The sequence below is a fragment of the Phoca vitulina genome, unplaced genomic scaffold (assembly GCF_004348235.1).
Source record: "Phoca vitulina isolate PV1807 unplaced genomic scaffold, GSC_HSeal_1.0 scaffold9, whole genome shotgun sequence".
NCBI lineage: Eukaryota > Metazoa > Chordata > Mammalia > Carnivora > Phocidae > Phoca > Phoca vitulina.
Genome location: NW_022589712.1, coordinates 22,985,857 through 23,005,921, shown reverse-complemented (window position 1 = coordinate 23,005,921; position 20,065 = coordinate 22,985,857). Strand labels below are relative to the sequence as shown.

Here is a 20,065-nt window from a genome sequence, read left to right as displayed (position 1 = left end):
ACATGAGTGATAGGTTTGTGTTCTAGTACAGTATATTTTTAAAATGGTGTTTGTTAAGCCCTCTAGAGAATACATCAAAGGGAATATAAAAATCCAACTTTGAACAAGTGAACCTTCTTATAATTGGACTCTGCATCAAATGTTAAAAGATCAAATGGGTGAGACAAATTTAGATATAGGCATGAGATAGGTCATTTTCCTGGTGGGAACAATATATATCTTTGGATTGGTAAAAATAGGATATTAGGAAAATGTCATTTTCTATTTCCCTACATTATTTAAAAGTGTCCTTCCATTGTTCATTCCTGACATCACTTGAAGGTATCTGCTACTTCACTCTGCACAAAAGTGCACTTCAGTAACTAAGTAACTTTCTCTCCGTGCCTCAAAAAATTCATGAGTCATGAGCAAAGAAATATGTAGTCATGGGGTTTTCTTTTGAGATATTTAGAAGGACTAGTTTCCTAAAACTTTCAATCTTAGTGGTAATATAGGAAATTTCACTTACCAATAATATACTTGCATTAGTATTCCATAGTAAGTTATTTAATGAATTTCTACTTGGCTAGATTAATCTGGAAAGTTGTGCATTCCAACTCTGTTAAGAAAAACATCATGACCTTTAAATTCATCATCTTGGGTCTGTGAATTGATTAGGATTTGATGAAAATACACGTATTGATTTTTTTTTCAATACAGGTTCCTGTTTTTCTTGGCCTGGTAGAAACACTAGGGCCTAAAGTTGGAACTAAAATGAGGGAACCTAAGCTTTATGTCAAAGTTATAATCTATCACATTTTAAACCATTAAAGCTGAGATATTAAATAAGCAGCCCAGCATACCTAGGTAGTAACTGGAACCAGACTTACACCTTTGACTTCTCACTTCAGTTTTATCACATCACTACAGTTTGAATGGAGATTTCTTCTTTGAGCATCCTCAATGCCTGCCGTTTCATTCAGGCACAAGACAATGAAATGATCAGATGTTACAGTTGAGGAAGTGAAGGAAGAGCAGGGCTGAGGGAGAAGCTGGGCTTCAAATAGCTACCATAGCCTCAGCAGATACTACAGGGAGCTCTGGAGCTGGGGGCTGGGCCTTGTATCCCTACTTTGGTCTGTCACTGGGTGGAGGCTACACTGGGAAAGTGGTGTGACCTTGGGTGAAGTGTCTCTCTTTGGCTGATGGCAGTCTTGAGGAAAACTCAACTGTGAACTGTCAGTATCTGACAGTCCTAGCATCTGAGAGAAGGGGCATCTGAAGGGGAGTCTGGCTAGTGCTTTGCAGCACCCATTACACCACGAGTAATCAAATAGCTATGTCCTGTCAGCCAGGCATGAGGTCCTTTATGGAGGAATTCACTTATCCATTCAGGAACCACAAAAAAAAGGTGATGTCTTTTCCTTTTCTAAGAAGAAAAAGGGGGTTTAGAGGTTAAATAACTTGCCCAAGATCACATACAAATGGCAAGTCTCCCTGATTCCAAAGCTCATGTTCTTTTCATATTGCTGCTTATGGTAAGAAATATGGTTGGAGTGGGTTATCTAAACTCTAAGATTCCTTGAACTCCTTTGGTTCTGGGGAAAGTTTGGATTAAATTAATTGTTACTAATACTGTGACCACCCATACTGCCACCACTAGAAATAGATTTAGCATGTGATGTTGATTAAACCAAGTTAGATGTGATCCCTGGCTTTCAGAAGCATATGGGCTAGATTATAGAAACAAAGTAATACGTTAAAATGATACACAGAAATCTCCATTTTCTCATTAATAAAATCATGACAACACTATAATTTGCAAGACTGTTATAAGAATTAAATTTACATATGGAAAGATAATTGTACATGACTTCAGATACCTTAGTCTCTCTAAATTTATTTACTATGTTTAAATTTAGTAGAGGCATACAGATATTAGACAATATTTATATTTACCAGAGTTGGGAAGCAGAAATGATTCTTATTTTGATTGTAATTCATGGTGTTCTCTTGGACAAGTCTGTTGGTATCTCTGGGCTTTAGCTTCCACATCTGGAAAATGAAGGGCATGCGGTGAGTGAACTAGAAGCAGTAGGATCCTACCAAATGTTTTGATGATAGAGATCCAAGTAGTTCAATATGAAATAATGCATAAAGTCAACAACTGGCCTTGAGTAAAGCAACCATTCTAGGTCAACAGGTTTATGGCATCTCTGCTGTGGCTTCTTGTTATTCCTGAAGGAAATAATTTTCCTCATTTGTACTTATAATGTGTGCCTTATACATAATAAGTATAGGTCGACTAGAGCGAAGCAAGCATATTACATGAAATCAAATATAGTATCAGCCTAGAATGGAATTCAGTTTAACTTTTATCATGAGCAGGAAGGAACAAATGACTTGATGCTCTTCTACCATGTAAAACTCGTGATTATTACAAAAAAATTATCTTGTAACATGTATATTTAAAGATATATGTAAATATATGTACGTTAATGTATATATTTTGAAGTATGCATGTGTAGGGTATGTATGTCTCTGTCCTTTTTTCTCAATTTCTGGGTTTTTTAGTGGTGAATCCTTTCTGTGTGCCATTGGGCATTGGAGATTTAGAAGTGAGCCAGGTAGGCACGCTGCCTGACCTCATGGAAGTAGTCTACATATATATCATGTATGTATTCAGAAGGCATACGCATTATGGATACACACGTAGAACTTTTCCCTTTTTTATTTTTTACTTTTTTTTTTTTAGCTTGACTCATCTTATGAATTTGTGGTATTTAATTCAGAAAAAAAATATTTGACAAGGAAAGCAAGCAAATAAAATTAGATGAAGGATGCCAAGGAAAACAGTCTTTAGTTTTGGAGGGTGTGCCACAAGATTTTCAGATCTCCCCCAAATCCAACAACAAAAAACCCCCCAAAACAAAACAAAACAAAAAAATAAAAACACCAAAAAAACAAGTCTTTCTCTATGTGGGTTCAGGGAAGTCTGTAACTTCGGGTACTGGCATTACACAATGTCACAGTATGAACTCAAGATAAGTGGGTCATGTTAGAGATATCCACTTCTTTTTTTTTCTCTCTACTTCCATTTTTATTGGATATAACCCAAAGAATCAAAGAGGAAGCAGACAGCAAAAGGCTCCTGCCCAAGCCATGTCCAAAATATTTTTTATTTTACTTCTTTGTATTCCTTACTACCAGTTACCAAGGTAGGTTGACAGGAAAATGTGATAGTTTAATCTGTCCTTATGCATTTCCAATTATGTTTAACAAGATGGCACTCACCTTGCAATGATTTAATCACATCTTATATCAAACATTCTTAGTGTAACATGTTCCTTCCCAGTCTTCCCCTACAATACTAGATCACATCAACTGAGCTTTGACATTATCTTTTCTTTTTCTATTTTTTGTCATCCATTAAAGACAGTGAAAGGATAAGCACATTAATATTACTTGGATGGTACACAAAGCGGGCTACAATTTGATGTAGTTTTTTTCCATTAAAATTTCATCAACATTAACATTTGTCTTTATCAATGGTTTTAATAGAAAAGCTACTCCAACTTAGGAGATTTTTCTCACCAAAGCCCTTATATTTCTGAAATGAGTGTACCCCCAGGGGTAGATGTACATCTTTTTACATGGTTTCTACATCACTCCAAGTCATGTTAAAAAATCAAACTGTGAATTGAAAGGCTGTACCTAAAAATGATGTCATGAAGCAAATTGATTGAATTACACAGGATATAGTGCTGCCTTTGTCTTTGGCTTCGGCAGCCCAGATCGAATTGTTGAATAATGTGCTTTAGAGGACAGTAGTGTCTTTCACTGAAACACTGTGCAGAAAGTTCCAGCCAGTCAGTGTGCTATTTCTAGTCAAGTGTATGGAGGGTTTACATGCTGAGGACAGCTGTAAGGATGTTGGCATAGAACAACTTCAAAGCCAGTTCAACTGGAAATTTAGTTAGTGTCCCAAAGAGCTTCTGTGAACCCTAGGTGTTTAATGTTCAGCTCTCCTGGGAGCCAATGTTTAAATCTAGTAAACAAATGACGAGACCGGCTGTCCTTTAACATTCTGCTTTTCTTTTATTCTTCTTGGAAAGGGCTTTGCTGTGTCTGTGTTGTTAATGACCAGATATGATCCTCCATTTGTCAGCTTTCCATTGTCTTGTGCACGGTCACTTAGAACATTCTCTCTTATGTTGTAGCCAAGAGCTTTGGCCTGCATCTTAAGATCAGTGGGATATGTATATTTTTTTACTGACTCTATTTGTTGGGAGACTGAGAGAGTGACCGAGGAACTTCATCTGCGTCGTCTGCTTTTGAATCGTGACTTCATTTTATAGAAAATAAATGTATAAAGTATCATAAAATAACACTCATAAAAATGATGTATTAGACAAAAAATATTTTCGATGATTTAAAAAGTGATTCAGGCAAAATCACATATATGTGAACTTGACATCACTTTACAAGCAAAAATTAACTTTTATTAAAATTTCAATTAACTTTGTATTTTGGCCCATTTTGCATTGTGAGACTAACAGTCCTTCCACATAGAACAATATCACACTGGCTGGAGGGTCTTTCACAAAAATGCCTCATGTCTTGCTCATCATAAAAACTGAAAGTCAGCCGAGTATATTGGAGGGAGAAGAAAACCATTTTGATTTTCTTAAGTAGAGATTCAATTCAAATTATCTTAGTAAATAAATTTCAGAAAAGATATGTTATCCAAATATCTCCTATTTACTTCAACGCATTATTAAAGAATCCCCAAGTCTAAAGTTTCTCATCTTTTTTGGGGTTGAGATTTGATGCCAGGAGGACTTACCGTCTTTCCATCATATTCCCTTCCCTAGAAAAATGATATATATGTATCCAAAGCTTTGTATTTATATTGGAATCCTAAATTGCCATTGTTTAAAAATTTCCTTCCAGTTTTTCTGTAAAGGGGACTTCCCTGTGTCTTTGCAATTATCCCTGGAGCTCAGTCTGCCTCTTCATCAGTGTTATTTTGGAGGGGGGCAACTAAACTGTGTGTTATAGGGGCGCCTGAGCGGCTCAGCCGTTAAGCGTCTGCCTTCAGCTCAGGTCATGGTCCCAGGGTCCTGGGATCGGGCCCCTCATTGGGCTCCCTGCTCAGTAGGAAGCCTGCTTCTCCCTCTCCCACTCCCTCTGCTTGTGTTCCCTCTCTAGTTGTCACTCTGTCAAATAAATAAATAAAATCTTTAAAAAAAAAACAAAAAAACTCTGTGCTATAACTTGTATTGAACCCGAATAGTGCTATACCTGTTGTTACTCCAAAGTCATTTCCCTCGAGAATACCCTTCAAAACTTCCCTACCGGGTGTTCTACACAGGATCACGAAAGGAATCTGTATGTTAAAATAATGTTTCCCCTTTTCTCAATGCTGCACAGCTAAATAGTAGTCAAGAGCGTAGAAGCAATTTGACAGAAATTTCAAGTGATCATTAAGCCCCTCAAGTGGTGAATGAAACAGATGTTTGCAGTTTGGGCACGCCTCCGCTCCCCAGTGGCCGTCCAGTTTGCCCCAGTTCAGACCTCTTGGACACCAGCAAACTTCTGTTCCTGGGTCTGTGCCTCCAACTGGAAACATGCTGCGCTGTTTGCTCTGGAGACCACCCAGCCCGCCCACTTGTGGTTTGGCCTTCTCTCTGGCTTGCCTGCAGGTGTGACCTTACTCACCCACCTATGACAAGTCACTCTCCCATTTTTCTGGGGTTTAAAAATACAAGTGGCCAAAAGAGGGTAAGCAAGTAGATTTTTCTACTATCCTGCAAATTTATAATTATAAAGTTTGGTGACCTTCATGAACTCTCTCAAGGGTGTTTTTGCCACAGATTTTGTGATTAATGTGGAGGACTCCTGGGGCAGAGGTGAAGCAGTTTAAATGTGGAGAAGCTGATTGGGTTGCCTGGACGTACACAACCTGCCAGAGGTCCTACAAAGTTAGCACCTAAATTACCGCATTCCCAACCCAGGGCAATTTGAAATTTAGATAAACATTTTGGCAGTAGTGTGGCAAACCAAAATTCAACCTTACTTCTCAATAGGTGCATTAACTTTATAAAAATAATAAACTATTTTTTCCTTTGTGAAGTAACCTGGTAGGCATCAAGAACACACGAAAACAGCTATATTAAGTAGGGAGTAGGTGATGTTTTTCCCCTGATGTAACCACACTCTAAATCTTTACAATCTGTCATAGCTTGCTCTATAATTCTAAGCCAGCAATATTCAAAATAGCATAATAACTACTGTTAGCAAGATGTGGAAATTTTCTTGAGCAGTTGAATATATCCCAGAAGCCAGGATGTTTGTTGACCATTAGCTCTACTTCCATTCAACCTGTATTGGTTGACATATGGCTCAAAGTGGACAAATGAACACAAACAAGCTGAGACTCATGAATACTCAAAAAGACCCTGTTTCCTCATAGTTTCTTGAACTATCAGCACATTCTTTTCCTTAGGGAAGCCTCAGATATCTTCCTGACTCTCCCAGAAGCTTCCTCCTACTAAAGGGAGCAATTGAAGCTCTATTGTGTATGAGAATCTGACTCTATCAACCATACTGGGGGTTTAGAACTAGAAGAGACATTTCTTTCAGATGTGGCAACCGAGGCCTCAATGGCTAGTGACTAGCTCAGAGTCCCATGGTTGGTTAATGGAAGAGCCAAGACTAGAACACACTGTGATGCACTCGTAATATGACCAAATATTCATATAAACATTATTTCAAGAGGAAGTTAATGTAGTCTTCTCTCATCTGGCACAAAGTAATCACTTATCAAATGCTGCTTGTTGTTAGAGTTGTTATAATTATTACTTTTCTGTTTCTATATATAGGGGTTTAAATGGCTTATACTGAAATTTTAAAGAAAATACTTTGTGGGGCACCTGGGTGGGTCAGTCGGTTAAGCGTCCGACTCTCGATTTCAGCTCAGGTCATGCTCTCAGGGTCGTGAAATCAAGCTCCACATCGGGCTCCGCACTTTCCTTCTCCCTTTGCCCTCCCACTCATTCTCCCTCTCTCTTTCTGTCTCTCATAAAAAAGAAAAATTACCTTGAAAAGTATAATTTTACATCTGGAAAGGATTTTGAGAGAGCTTCTAGTTCAGCATCAAGAGTATATTGTTCTTGCCACAGTGTTTCTTTTTTGAAAATAACAAAATATTTTTTATCAGATCTTGTGATTTAGCTAGAAAGAAGTTGGAAATAGAACTTTTTAAAGTTTAATTTCAGAGTGTGCTGAACAAACTTGAGAATCTATTTCTCTTTCTCCTTCCCTCTTTCACACAATCCTCAAATATATTATTCTTTTTTTAGCATTTTATTTATTTTTTAAATTTTATTTAAATTTATTTATTTATTTATTTTATTATGTTATGTTAATGACCATACATTACATCATTAGTTTTGATGTAGTGTTCTATGATTCATTGTTTGCGTATTATTCTTGAGATCTGTGTGTAAATATTTTAAAAGTAATTAATTCCAGCGATGGATTAATTTAAGGCAGTTAGCATATTTAAACAACCTATTTATGTATAAAATGGAAACTTTTACTGAAAAAGCATTTTAATTTTAAAAATCTCTATTATGGAATTTTTACATCAGCCCTTTCTTATTCCCAAAATCTTTACATAAAAAGTATTCCATAAAGGGGCAAAATTATGCTAGTCGCATCTATCATTTACTTTGCTCCAAGCCCTTCACTATTTAAACTGCTGCCTTTATGTGTACAAACCTGAGTGGGCTGTTTTTGTTGTTGTTGTTGTTGTTGTTAATGCCCTCAAATTAAAGGCTCATTTGGAAAATTTGAGCTACGGGGCACACTTACTCTGCCCCTGCCATCTTCTTCCCAGTATATTCTCCCAACTTATTAGGAGGGTGAGTTTGTTAAACCAAAACCCATTTTAGCTATTAATTTCAGGTTCTTCACCTGCACCCATAACATGCCATAAATTGGAAGCAATAACCTTTGGCTCCGACCTCCAATTCTGACCACCCTCTGTTAACCATATGTAAAGACAGCGAAGAGAAAACTGGAAATGAATGGAAGTAGGGGCCCAGAAAATGGAATGAACAAATGAATGACTAAACCAACACGATCTGAAACATTGCTCACATGCTCTGCTATGAAGTAGCAACCACAATCACGACGACACTAAAAACTAATATTAGTTGAGCATCTTACTAGCAGCCAAGTGCAGTCCTCGTATTTTATATGGATTTCTCATTAGCTGCATTCATGTGCTCAAGAAGTCAGTAATGTGCTGGTTAGCCAATAACGACGTCATTGCCTTCATGGGTATTAGAACTATAATTAGCTTTCATTAGGCTGAGACATTCTCCACTTATGTTGGTCATATTTAGCAATATTTTTCTGGCTAATGCCAACATAAACCAGTTTTATCCTGCAACACTGCCTAGATAATCCATATGGAGAAGTTTTCTGTGACCTTCTCAAGCGAAATGAACATTAGGTGGGTGTTTGCTGTTTATAGTTCCTTCAGTTTTTCGTCAGGGGTATTAAAACATGTAAGATCACAGACAGATCTTCGATGAACAGTAGATTGGTCACTCTGCTGCTTTGAGATCTCACCCATCAACAGTTAGACTCTGCTTCAGGGAGTCCTTGTAGAATTAATCTTCCTACTGCTTGTGACTACTATTCTCTCTCCACAAATGAGCTGCCAACGTAGTTTGCTGTCTCTTTCTTCTTGTTTCCTGTCAAGTCCTTTGAGTGAGGCTGCGGGGATTCTTACAAGGGGCTTTGTTCACTCGTAGTTTTGTGTTGTTTATGTATAGAAGGGTAAGGATTTAAAAAATCTGTGCTAAACACAAATCTGATTATTTTACTTTCCCCTAATTAAAACCTCTTATTTTCCCTACTGCTCCTGCTATAATCTTTCATTTTCTTTAGGATGGCTTGCAGAATCCTGCAGAATCTCATTTCGGCCTACCTTGTCATCTTTATCTCTTGTTTTGCCTCACTTTGGATACTATGTTTCCATGAAATGAAACTCTTAGGTTACCTTGAACAGTCATGCTCTCTTTCACCTGCTACCCTTTGTACTTGCTGATCTACTGGCCGGAACACTTTTCTTTTTCTCCTCTTTACATGGCCCACTTCTGTGCTGCATATTTAGGTCTTAGTTTCTTTCTCATTTGTTAGAAATGGCACTGTTTCCACAAAGTCTAAATCCAGGTGATTGCACTCATCTATCTGTTTTATCAGAGCAATTTTCACATTATGCTATTGCTGTCTACTTATTTATCTGTATTTGAAATAATCTAGATGTTCCATAACATTAGGGATTGTATCCTGTCCACGATATGCTTGATATTCCCAGTGCCAGGCACAGAGATGCTTAAGAAGTATTTATTGAGTGAATGGATATGGGGAGATGGTAAGAGATGAGTAGACAGTGTGAACAGGGACAGTATGGGTGTTGTATGTGTCATTCAAAGAAGCTTGTCCTTTTGATCCTAGCGAAGATTTCGAGTTAGAGAAAACATATTTTTATCTTTGCATTTGTATTTTAATAGATCTTTCTTGTAGTGACATGGAGGATGAGTTGGAGGTGATAAGACTACTGACAAGGAGACTAGCTACTGAGTTTTTGTCCAAGAGAGAAAAGATGTGAACCTTAAACTAAGTAGCATGGGAATGAGATAAGGCGATAAATTAAATAACTGTGAATAAGATAATTACACAGCCCTTGACAAAATATTTGAAAAGGTGTGGGAGAAGGAAGACGGGAATATTCAGAGTTCTAGTTTGGGTGTTTCTCATACAACTAACAATTATAAAATGGATAAAAACAAATCACTTGAGGGATGGTGTTTGAATTGAGGAATCTATGGGTTATCCAAGTGGAGACATTGAGTAGACATTCGCAAGTGTGGGTGTGGTGCTCGTAGGGCATGTATGTCATCAGCATTTGGACATAATGAAGGCCTGTGTTTGGGTGACATCACCCAGAGAGACTGAGCGTAGAGACAGAAAATCTCAGGGGAGAGGAGATCCCCGTAAAGTATTGCCTTGAGGCACCCTTGGTTGTAAGACACAGAAATCTACTGAAGCTGGATCAAGAGAAGTGAGATGGCAGGTGTTAAGAGTTCTTGTCATAGGGGCGCCTGGGTGGCTCAGTCGTTAAGCGTCTGCCTTCGGCTCAGGTCATGGTCCCAGGGCCCTGGGATCGAGCCCCACATCGGGCTCCCCGCTCAGCGGGAAGCCTGCTTCTCTCTCTCCCACTCCCCCTGATTGTGTTCCCTCTCTCGCTGTGTCTCTATCAAATAAATAAATAAAATCTTTAAAAAAAAAAAAAAAAAAGAGTTCTTGTCATAGAATTCAAGGATGAGCCACAAAGAACATTAACTTCTGGACATGGAATATCTAAAATTAAAGTCTCTGTGTTTCTCAAGGGTCTGATTTTCTCTCATCTCTCTGTTCTCTACATTTGCTTTCTTTCTCTTTTCTCTGCTCATCTGTGTCCTTTCGTTTGCAAGTAGGCAAGGTCTGTTGCTGTCCTTGAATTCATAGAACTTTGGCATTCTATTTTTCATCATTCTCTGAATAAATTATCCATGTCCCTAACTTCACATTCTCAGAGAATCTGAGTGGCCAAGCCCATGATTTGGTTTTCTTCACGTCAGCGGTCCTTCCCTGGGGTGATGGTACCAATATGACTGCATGAGATGTGGGAGGGGCAGATCTCTCCGGAAGAAGGTGTATGTGTGGAGATTGTGAATAGCTTCTGTAGTATGTTGTTATTTAAAGGAGAACCTCTCAGATTTTAATGTACTTATGAATCACCAGAAAATCTTGTTAAAATACAGGTTTTGTTTAGTAGGTCTGGTTGATTCCATATGTCTAACAAGCACCGGGTGATGCTGAAACTGTGGGTCTGAGGATCACACTTGAAATAGCAAAGATTGTGAGGGCAGTTAGAGCAGGGGCAAGCTCAGAGAGGGCTGAGGGAAGGCAGGAGGAGAATTAGGAGAAGGTAGGAGCTATGAGTTGGAGAGATTCAAGAATCAGGGAATGTTCAGAGGCATCTAATGTTGAAGAGATTGAGTGAGATAAAATTGGAAGCCTCTTCAGTATAAGTCTGCACAGTGTTGTGGATTCTTTTCAACAGTGTCTGGAAGCCTACGTATTAGAGAGCAAAAGGTCCCTGGCTGGATTAATACAGAGTTGGGGGGGGTTGCAGTGCTGGAATATGGAAGGGGATAAGAGACTTGAATATATTAACCAAAAGGTAGGTTAAGTGATTGGCCCTGCAGCTTTAGTGTGTTTAAAATTATGCATTGCCTTTAGATTTTTTTTTTTTTAATAGCTGGAGAAGGATTCAACCACTGGTTAAGAGGGAACAGTTTCCCATGAAAATGTGTGTGGGTGTGCGTGCATATGCATGCACACATGCTTGTGTGCTTAATCTCCTTGCAAGGGAAATATAGCTACATAATAAAGTGAGTCTGGAAGGATTTCCAGCCGTTCATGTGTTTGGAACCAGAAAGTATTACCTCTCACAGTTACATATGGAATGTTCTTATGCTCTGGTGGTTATGGAAAGGCAAGACTTGAAGTTTAAACATTAACAATATTATAGAAGACAGAAATGTATCTGAAAGTGTGGTGCATGTTGAATCTCTTTGGAGATGCAAAAAAATTGTCGGTTTAATGGTGCTTCATTGAGGAACCTTCAACTTCTTGTTAATATTGTAGCTATGTCAAACTTAATTGAACGGATTCAAGTAAAGCGCTACCCTTTTAAACTAATAATGCAAGTCACTGCGATGGCTTCATATTCATGGTGCCTCTGAAGAACGTTTTGAGGCTGAAACATTACAGTGGGAAATCAAACCATTTTCTGGCTAACCCTGGGGAAACCAGTGTTTGAGGAGGAGTTCGGGAGCAAATTGATATCCTTGCTCGGCTGCTGGAAATTCCAGCGGGAGATTGGAATGACCACTGTAACCCTGGTTTAGGAGGGATCCTCCCCTCCATGGAAATGTTATCTCTGAGTGCAGAGCTTGAAGAGGAGTGGCGAGGGAAGGTGGGGATGCTTGCCAAGTCTGTCACATTAACAGAAACGCAGATGTCACAGCCAGACTGCCTTCAGATTCCTTGCCATCCTGAAAAAATATGCACAGAGGCCTGAAATCACTTAAATTTAAACACTCACTTTGATGACTATATATTATGTGTAGTTCTATGTATTATCAGTCAACTAATACATGCAAGCATCTAAAGTATTATTTCTATTTGACAGTTCGGTGATGTTATGACTGGCAGCATTGTACTCGATCTGGAGAAATCCTGTGTGGCTGCTCCTGGCTTTGTGATGATTGAGGCATTAGAACAGATCCTGGAATTCTCAGTTGCTGACCTTTCCACTAAATCTTCAGAAACCACCGAGGCTACTAAATATTTTAGACCTTTTTAAGCAACTAATAAACTGTATTCATTAGATTTTAATATATCACATAGATAATTCAAACAATGACTTTGAATAGATGCATCCTGAGCAGGCAACTTAAGCAAAATTTTCTGAGCTGATTTTCACCAGCAAGGTTTTCCAACAGGTTCATTAGCAGTTTGAGATGCATTCAAATAAAAAGCAAGATTTCATTTAAATGCATTCATTCTGCTCATCATTTAACACAGTAGAGGAAAAACAGTTATTCCGTCTACAGATCTGTGTTGAAAGCAGCTAAAATAGATTTCTTTTGATTTATCTTTTGGAACCTGATACTCCAGCCTTAGATTTTAAAGAACATACTATTTGATTTAGAGGGAAGGATTCGAAGAAAGGGTGGGATGAGAACCCGAATCTCTGAGATAAAACAACAATGACAAAAAACACAGAAGGTCATGATTATTAAATCTGGGTCTAAATGTTGCTTATAAATCGAAATAGGCTTTGGCATGACTGTGAGGTTTTCAGTCTTGGATTTGAGTTTCTTTGAAGAATAAAGTTTTGTGAAATAAGAATGAGTCAGTCATTGCTAAACATTTGCAAGCATAGGCAAGAGCCAAGGGTGGAATTTGGTTTGTTTAGATTACCAGAAAGCTTTGCTTTTATAAATTTATAGGTGTGAATATGTTACAACATTGGTCTTTGAAAACAGTTTGAGCCGGATGTTTTGAGTTGAGTATCTTAGAAAATATGTTAATTCTGGTTTTACCGAGACCACATTCAGTGGTACTTCAGTAGCTATCTTTTTAAGTAGCTGTGCCTTTTAGGGGGAAGGAATTAAGTTCTCAGTGAACTAGCTCATTGTATAGGAATCGATTAACAGTGACAATTGATTGCTTTAAATGGGCAAATTCAAATCACCATATTGTGGAAACTTTCTTTTCCCCTAGAAAAACACTAGACTTACATTTAGAACGGCTGGTTTGAGTCTTGGTCCTCTTATCAATTAGACGTGTAACTTTGAACAAGTTATATAATCTGTTAGCCTTATTAGTTTCATCTGAAGATGGAGGTGGCACTAACTCCCAGGGTTGTTCTTGATGTCAAATGAGATAATATATGTGAAAGCCCTTTACTGTGAAATTATTACAGATATGATGAACATAATGATACTGTGCCTAGTGTAATTGATTTTTCATCCAACTAAGATCATTGCTCTTTAGGAGCACTTTCTAACTTCTGTCTAGTGACTTTAGATGAGAATCATAGAATGCTTAAAGTGGGTTTTAAATGAATATTAATGGTGTTTTTCACTTTTTCATCCCAATGAGTGCTGAAAGGAAAAAGAGATTCTATTAAAGTGGGATGGGCTGTTTTTATCTCTGAAGTTATCGATGAATGGGTTTTGTGTTATCGTAATGATTAATAATAGCCAACACGTATATGGTGCTCCCAGGACACTTGGTGCACTTCTATGGTGTGGCTCCCAGGACTTTCCAATATTAACCTATCTAATCCTCTCAATAACCGTGGGAGGTGGGTGCTTCTATTGCCACCAGTGTGAAATGAAGGTAGTGAAACTGAGGCACAGAGAGATTAACTTGTTCAAGATTGCAGAGTCCATGTGCTCAGTCAGGTTGAACATTCCTGTACTTTTCATTCAGCTCTTAGAGAAGAATTGGCAAAAAATATATACATCAGGATAAAGGAAGTCATGAACGTTACTTGGGTTTTGGATGTAAGGGATGGCATTTATTTTGGAAAAATGATGGTACGTCATGCATGTTGAGATGACACAGAGATGACACAGAGATTGTACCTTATTTTCCTTTCTCTTTTACTTTTTTGCTCTTCAGTTCCTTTTACTGCGTACATTATTTTTAATTTACTAGGATTACCTCTCTCTCTTGGGCCCAAAGTACAGTAACAGGAAGCTAAAGGGTCAGAGAGGCCCAGTGTTCTCAATCTTACACTGTGAGTGAAACAATTGGAAGAAGGAGCCCCAAACCGCCATCCAAAGGGACATTCCAGAGCTCATGCACTGTCTTTTTTCTGACTTAGACTTTGTTTGGCTTAGTTTCATGTACTGTATTTAGTCCTTCTTTAATTGAGACATGATTTAAGCTATTCATTTATTTGTTTACAAATTTAACAAATTTTATTGAAAGTCTTCCGTGTACCAGGGATGCAGTGAGGTCCTGAGGAGTAAGATGGTGAATAGAACAGTATATACTCTGCTTGTTGGGCTCAAAGAATAGTGGGAAAAACAGACAATAAGCAAATAATATCACAAGTGGAAGTAACGCACCTGCTCTGATTGAAGCTACAGAGAAGAACGTGGTACTCCAGAGGTGCATGAGAGAAGGCATTTGGCTAACACTTGGTGATCATAATTTGTTTTCCTCTATCTTTGGCCCCATATAAGACATTAAAGACATTGGGAGGAAGAGCAGAGGGAGGGCCAGTTAGAAAGAATTGATGGGGAGCAGAGTTGTCAAGGATACGGTACATAACACAAGGTGGCCACAGGGGAAAGGAAAAAGAAAAACCTAACCTGAGCAGTGTAACGTATCTGGTAAGTCCTTGCATATTATCACTGTATCATAGAAGAAGAAGTAGTATTGGTAGTGCCTACCATGTTCAAGAAAAGTTATTGCATATTTATTCTACTCAACCCATTAAAAGAGGGAGGAACACAAATTTAGAGTGATTTCCATTAACATGGTTAAAGTATTTTATTGTTTTAAAGTGTATGTGTAAGTTTTATGGTGGTTTATTTATCCAGAATGTTGAATAAATGAAATTACTGCCTAAATTTATACAAATATTTAAAAGAAACATGAATATTAATTGCAAAAGCACCACCAGACAGAAAGACAGTAGACCTAGGTTTCTTGTCCCAGCTGGTGACCAGGCCCCAGATGACTCATAATTGAGAAAGACTAGATTGCTTTACTTTTCTTCCTACCTCCTCCTACCATCTGTCATTATATTATTTGTTTATCTTTGGGCCCAGAACTGACATGTAAGAATCATTCAGACACAGACTTTGTCTTTCTTGCTGATTAATACATACTATTTAGAATAGTGCCTGGCATGTAACAGGCACCCAATAAATATTCACTGCATGCATGAATGAATGAGATAATCACACAAGTATAGACTTAACAACTGTAATGAACAAATGAAATAAGTGAAAGTATTTTCAAAACTGTAAATATTCCACGCATGGAAGGTGATGCTATTTATTTGAATTTTAGGAACAAGTACAATCTGCCAGAAGATAACTTACTTGCTTATTTATTTATTTTGTGTTAGTAGATTTCTCTTTAAACATCTATTTCCTAAGTATTTATCTTCCTTTATATCCATGGTTGTAATACTGACTTCTGTCTACCTTTATGGTTCTATAACTCCCTTACCCCAGTGCAATTACTCTCTAGAGTAGAGATTCTTAACCTGGGCCAGTGAGCCTTTGGGAAACCCATTGTTGCCTCCTGGGGCCTCATGTACTCCCTAAAACAGTGTACCGAGTGTAGTGGTTTCTAAGTGTTTGACAGAGAGTTACAGTAACTTTCCTCAGATTCTTAGAGTATATGACCCCCCAAGTTTAAGAATCATTGCTCTAAAATTTTCTCTTTTTCTTTTACCTTTTGTTCCTCTGTTGCTTTTTCCTTTTCTCCTTGAGATGGTTTCATTCTCCTTTTATTTTGCATGATTGTATTTTGGTATTTTAAAATGCTTACTGTTTGATTGTCCCCAGTGTGTGGTATTCTCGGTTTATTGTATGCCTCTGATCCCCGCCCTTCTCTCTGTCTCTCTCTTGTCTGGCCAACAGTGTGGGGATGCGCCAACTGCAGGGTTGTCCTATCCAGCCCTTCTGGGACATTTACTTCTCCGTGCTACCCTAACGACTACCCTAACAGCCAGGCTTGCATGTGGACCCTGCGAGCCCCCACCGGCTATATCATTCAGATAACGTTTAATGATTTCGACATTGAAGAAGCTCCCAATTGCATTTATGACTCATTATCCCTTGATAATGGAGAGAGCCAGACTAAATTTTGTGGCGCAACTGCCAAAGGCCTATCATTTAACTCAAGTGCGAATGAGATGCATGTGTCCTTTTCAAGCGACTTTAGCATCCAGAAGAAAGGTTTCAATGCCAGCTACATCAGAGGTATGTAAACCAAAGGCAGCGCCAGCCTTCTGCTTTCATTTAACATGTCCTACAGTAAACACCAGGACCAGAAGACAGAGTTATGTGCTTTTATGTGAATGTGAATGATTAGGATTAGAATTTAAGGGCAAGAATCTGTTAATATTCTCTGAACATTCTCATTAGCAATATATAGTCACCAGATCCAAAATCTGGTTACAGTAGAGCTGAATTTGTTTATATTGTTTATATGCAGAACATTTAAAGGCTGGTTGGAAAATATTGTAGACATTCCACAGCTAATAATTAAAAGCTGTAATTCTGACAGCTCTTCACTGAACATTTAAAGCATTCCTATTCAGAAATCATTTTATTTTAGGCTTTTAAGATGTTGCACTTTTAAGGAACTATGCTGGGGACAAATATAAAAAAATTAGCATATAAATTAAAATAAAAAAGAACTATTTATAACTAAAGCTAATAAACAACATAGCCTGAGGAAGGCCCCTTAAAAATGACTAATGAAAGGAAAAAAAATATTTCCATCAAACATATTTCCCAGATCCTGGCATAGTAAAACTTTTGAATAATCTCAGTCTCTCTAAAACCTCTCTTTCCTTAAGGAAAACTCAAGCTTCAAGACTAGCTTCTTAAGTAGATGTCATGTCTGAAAAAAGAAACAAAAGAGAAAGGCACCATTATGAAAATGACCCTCATTATTATATATTGTGTTTTTTGTGGCAGGGTTATTTACTGTATGTGATTGACATTAGATGTATGTGTGGTTAATTGGAAAACTTGCTTTAATTTTTCAAACAATGTTTTAAAAATTGTAAAATATTATAGGAAATTTGAAAATAAAAAAGAAGCAAAGTACAATTGCCCATATATCTATAACCCAGCCATAACCACTAATAAAATGTTGATGGACGTATTTCCTTTCAGCCCTTTTAATAATACATGTAGAATACTGGGTTCATATACATAAATATCCCTTTGGGTAAATAGACCTCTAAAGTGCTTTATATTTAAAAAGTAGACTAAAATCCATGATTCTATTAAATTCCATCATGGATTTTTAACTAGAATATTTATATTAAAATGCTGTTTTTACCATAGACCTGTTCTTGGTGTATATTAAAAAATATTCAAACTAGCATTTCTATGAAGCTAGCATTAAACAGAATTTTTGAGGGGAGCTACTTCTGTCTCAATCAGTACATGTTTCATGATGTCTGTTATATTACCATGAGGTGAAATCCATTGTATAATTTAATAATTTCACATGTCACAAAAAGACGAGGCTAATGCATTTTATTTGGAATATATTATGCAGATAATAATAATAATCTGTATTAGTAATCAGTAACATTAGTAATCAATCCTAGCCATATATTGGTTACAGCAGGCACTGTTCTAGTGCTTTCCAGGTATTAACTTAATTCCTATTGACCACCTGTGCGGTAGGTCACTGTCCTTCATTTTATGGATGAGGAGACTGAGATCGAGAGTGGTGAAGTAACATGTCCACGGTCACACTGCATTTTGTGGAAGAGCTGGGATAGGAAGTTGCATTGTCTGCCCCTTTTACCTCTGCTCCTCGCTCTCCCTCGCAAAGGAGCTCAGATGCCCCACCGTATTTTTATTTTTATTTTTTTATTAGACTTCCTCTCCTTAATAGGATTATCTTTACCTTTGTTCCTGAAATGGCCTGGTGATGGGGCAAATGAATAAGATATGGGGTATCTGAAAGGGAGTGTGTAGCATAGGAGTGTTTAGGAAGAGTAAAAGGCTATTGTTAATGAAAAATAGAACTATTAGCTGTTATGTTTAGAAAGTTATTTGAAAAATAACATATTTCTGAAAATCTTAATGTGTAAACAGAGCTTTCCTTAAAAAGTAGTTTCCTTAATTTGGGTTTTGGGTTTTTTTTTGCTGTTTTTTGTTTTTGTTTTTTTTTCTCTCAGGTCAGGGATTTAAAAAAGATACTTATCAACTTGGTTGACGATAACTCAAAAGGTTTGGTGTGAGATCCCATCATGATTAGAGTTAATATGGGTGGGGTTACATATTGTTAGTATTATTGGTACAAGGCGATGGGTTGGTGACAGAGAGTCATGAAAGAGTTGTGATGTCAAAAGTCAGTCAGTCCAGAGTGGTGGGGTGCGGGGTGGGCATATCAGATGGTTTGCATCTCATTAGTTCATATTTGAAGTTAATATATTTTATCTGTTGTTATGTTTTGTCCTAGTTGCTGTGTCCTTAAGGAACCAGAAGGTCATTTTACCCCAGACGCTAGATAGTTACCAGGTATCTGTTGCCAAAAGTGTCTCTATTCCAGACCTCAGCGCTTTCACTCTCTGTTTTGAAGCAACGAAAATTGGCAAGGAAGACCATGAATGGATAGCTTTCTCCTACTCAAATACATCCTTCACACAGTTACTTAGCTTTGGAAAGGCCAAGAATGGCTACTTTATTTCTATTTCTGGCTCAAAATGCTTCCTAAACAGCGTGTTACCTGTGAAGGATAAAGAAGACATTTTTACAGAAAGCTTTGAGCAGCTCTGCATCATTTGGAATAATTCTCTGGGTTCTGTTGGTGTAAATTTCAAAAGAAACTATGAAGCAGTTCCGTGCGATTCTACCATCAGTAAAGTTATTCCTGGAAATGGGAAGTTGTTGTTAGGCTCCAGTCACAATGAGATTGCCTCCCTAAAAGGGGACATTTATAACTTTCGACTTTGGAATTTTACCATGAATTCCAAAGCCCTCTCCAACCTCAGCTGTCATGTGAAAGGGAATGTGGTCGACTGGCAAAATGACTTCTGGAATATCCCCACCCTAGCTCTGAAAGCAGAAAGCAACCTAAGCTGTGGTAAGTCTGGGCTTATTCCCCGCCCCCCTTTTTAAAGCATTATTCTATGAATGTTGGTCAACAAGAAATCATACACACGTACATGTGTCTATGTATATGCGTAATGTGTGTGTGCATGTGTGTAAATATACATATATATGTAGTTGTCATTAATGAACTTTTTGATTTTTAAAATGTTATATGCTCAGCCATGCATAGTATACATTTGATTATAGGCCTTCTTTATTCAATCAAAGCTTTTGGTTGTACCATTTTAAAGTTTTCCTTATGTCATAAAATGTTACACAGTTTATTATTGAGGTAACAGAAGTTGTAACTGTCATACTGCAAATAGAATGGTTAACACCGGGACTGAAACAAAAGAAATTAGTAAGTTATTATTTTTAATCACAAAGAAGATACAATAAAAAGTTGATTATTATGAAATTTCCATTATGTTATTTAAATAAACAACCACCACTGAAAAAGAATGGTATTTACTGAGCCAGAACAAAATATCAAAGCTGTCCATTTTATGGAAAAATCTTTGTTAATCCGAAATTATCAAATTTTTCTTTGAACTTTTTTCTCTGCTGGAAAATGAGCA

At 37.5% G+C, this 20,065-nt stretch overlaps 1 protein-coding gene across 4 annotated transcripts in view; it reads left to right on the top strand.

Annotated features, from left to right (window-relative positions):
- ADGRG6 (adhesion G protein-coupled receptor G6) overlaps nt 1-20,065 on the top strand; it is a 136,404-nt gene that overhangs the window by 48,112 nt on the left and 68,227 nt on the right. For all 4 annotated transcript variants that reach the window (XM_032407773.1, XM_032407772.1, XM_032407775.1 and 1 more), the window contains exons 3-4: nt 16,284-16,625; nt 18,856-19,479. In XM_032407773.1, the coding sequence (XP_032263664.1) occupies nt 16,284-16,625; nt 18,856-19,479 (966 nt within the window). The remainder of the gene's footprint in view (nt 1-16,283; nt 16,626-18,855; nt 19,480-20,065) is intronic.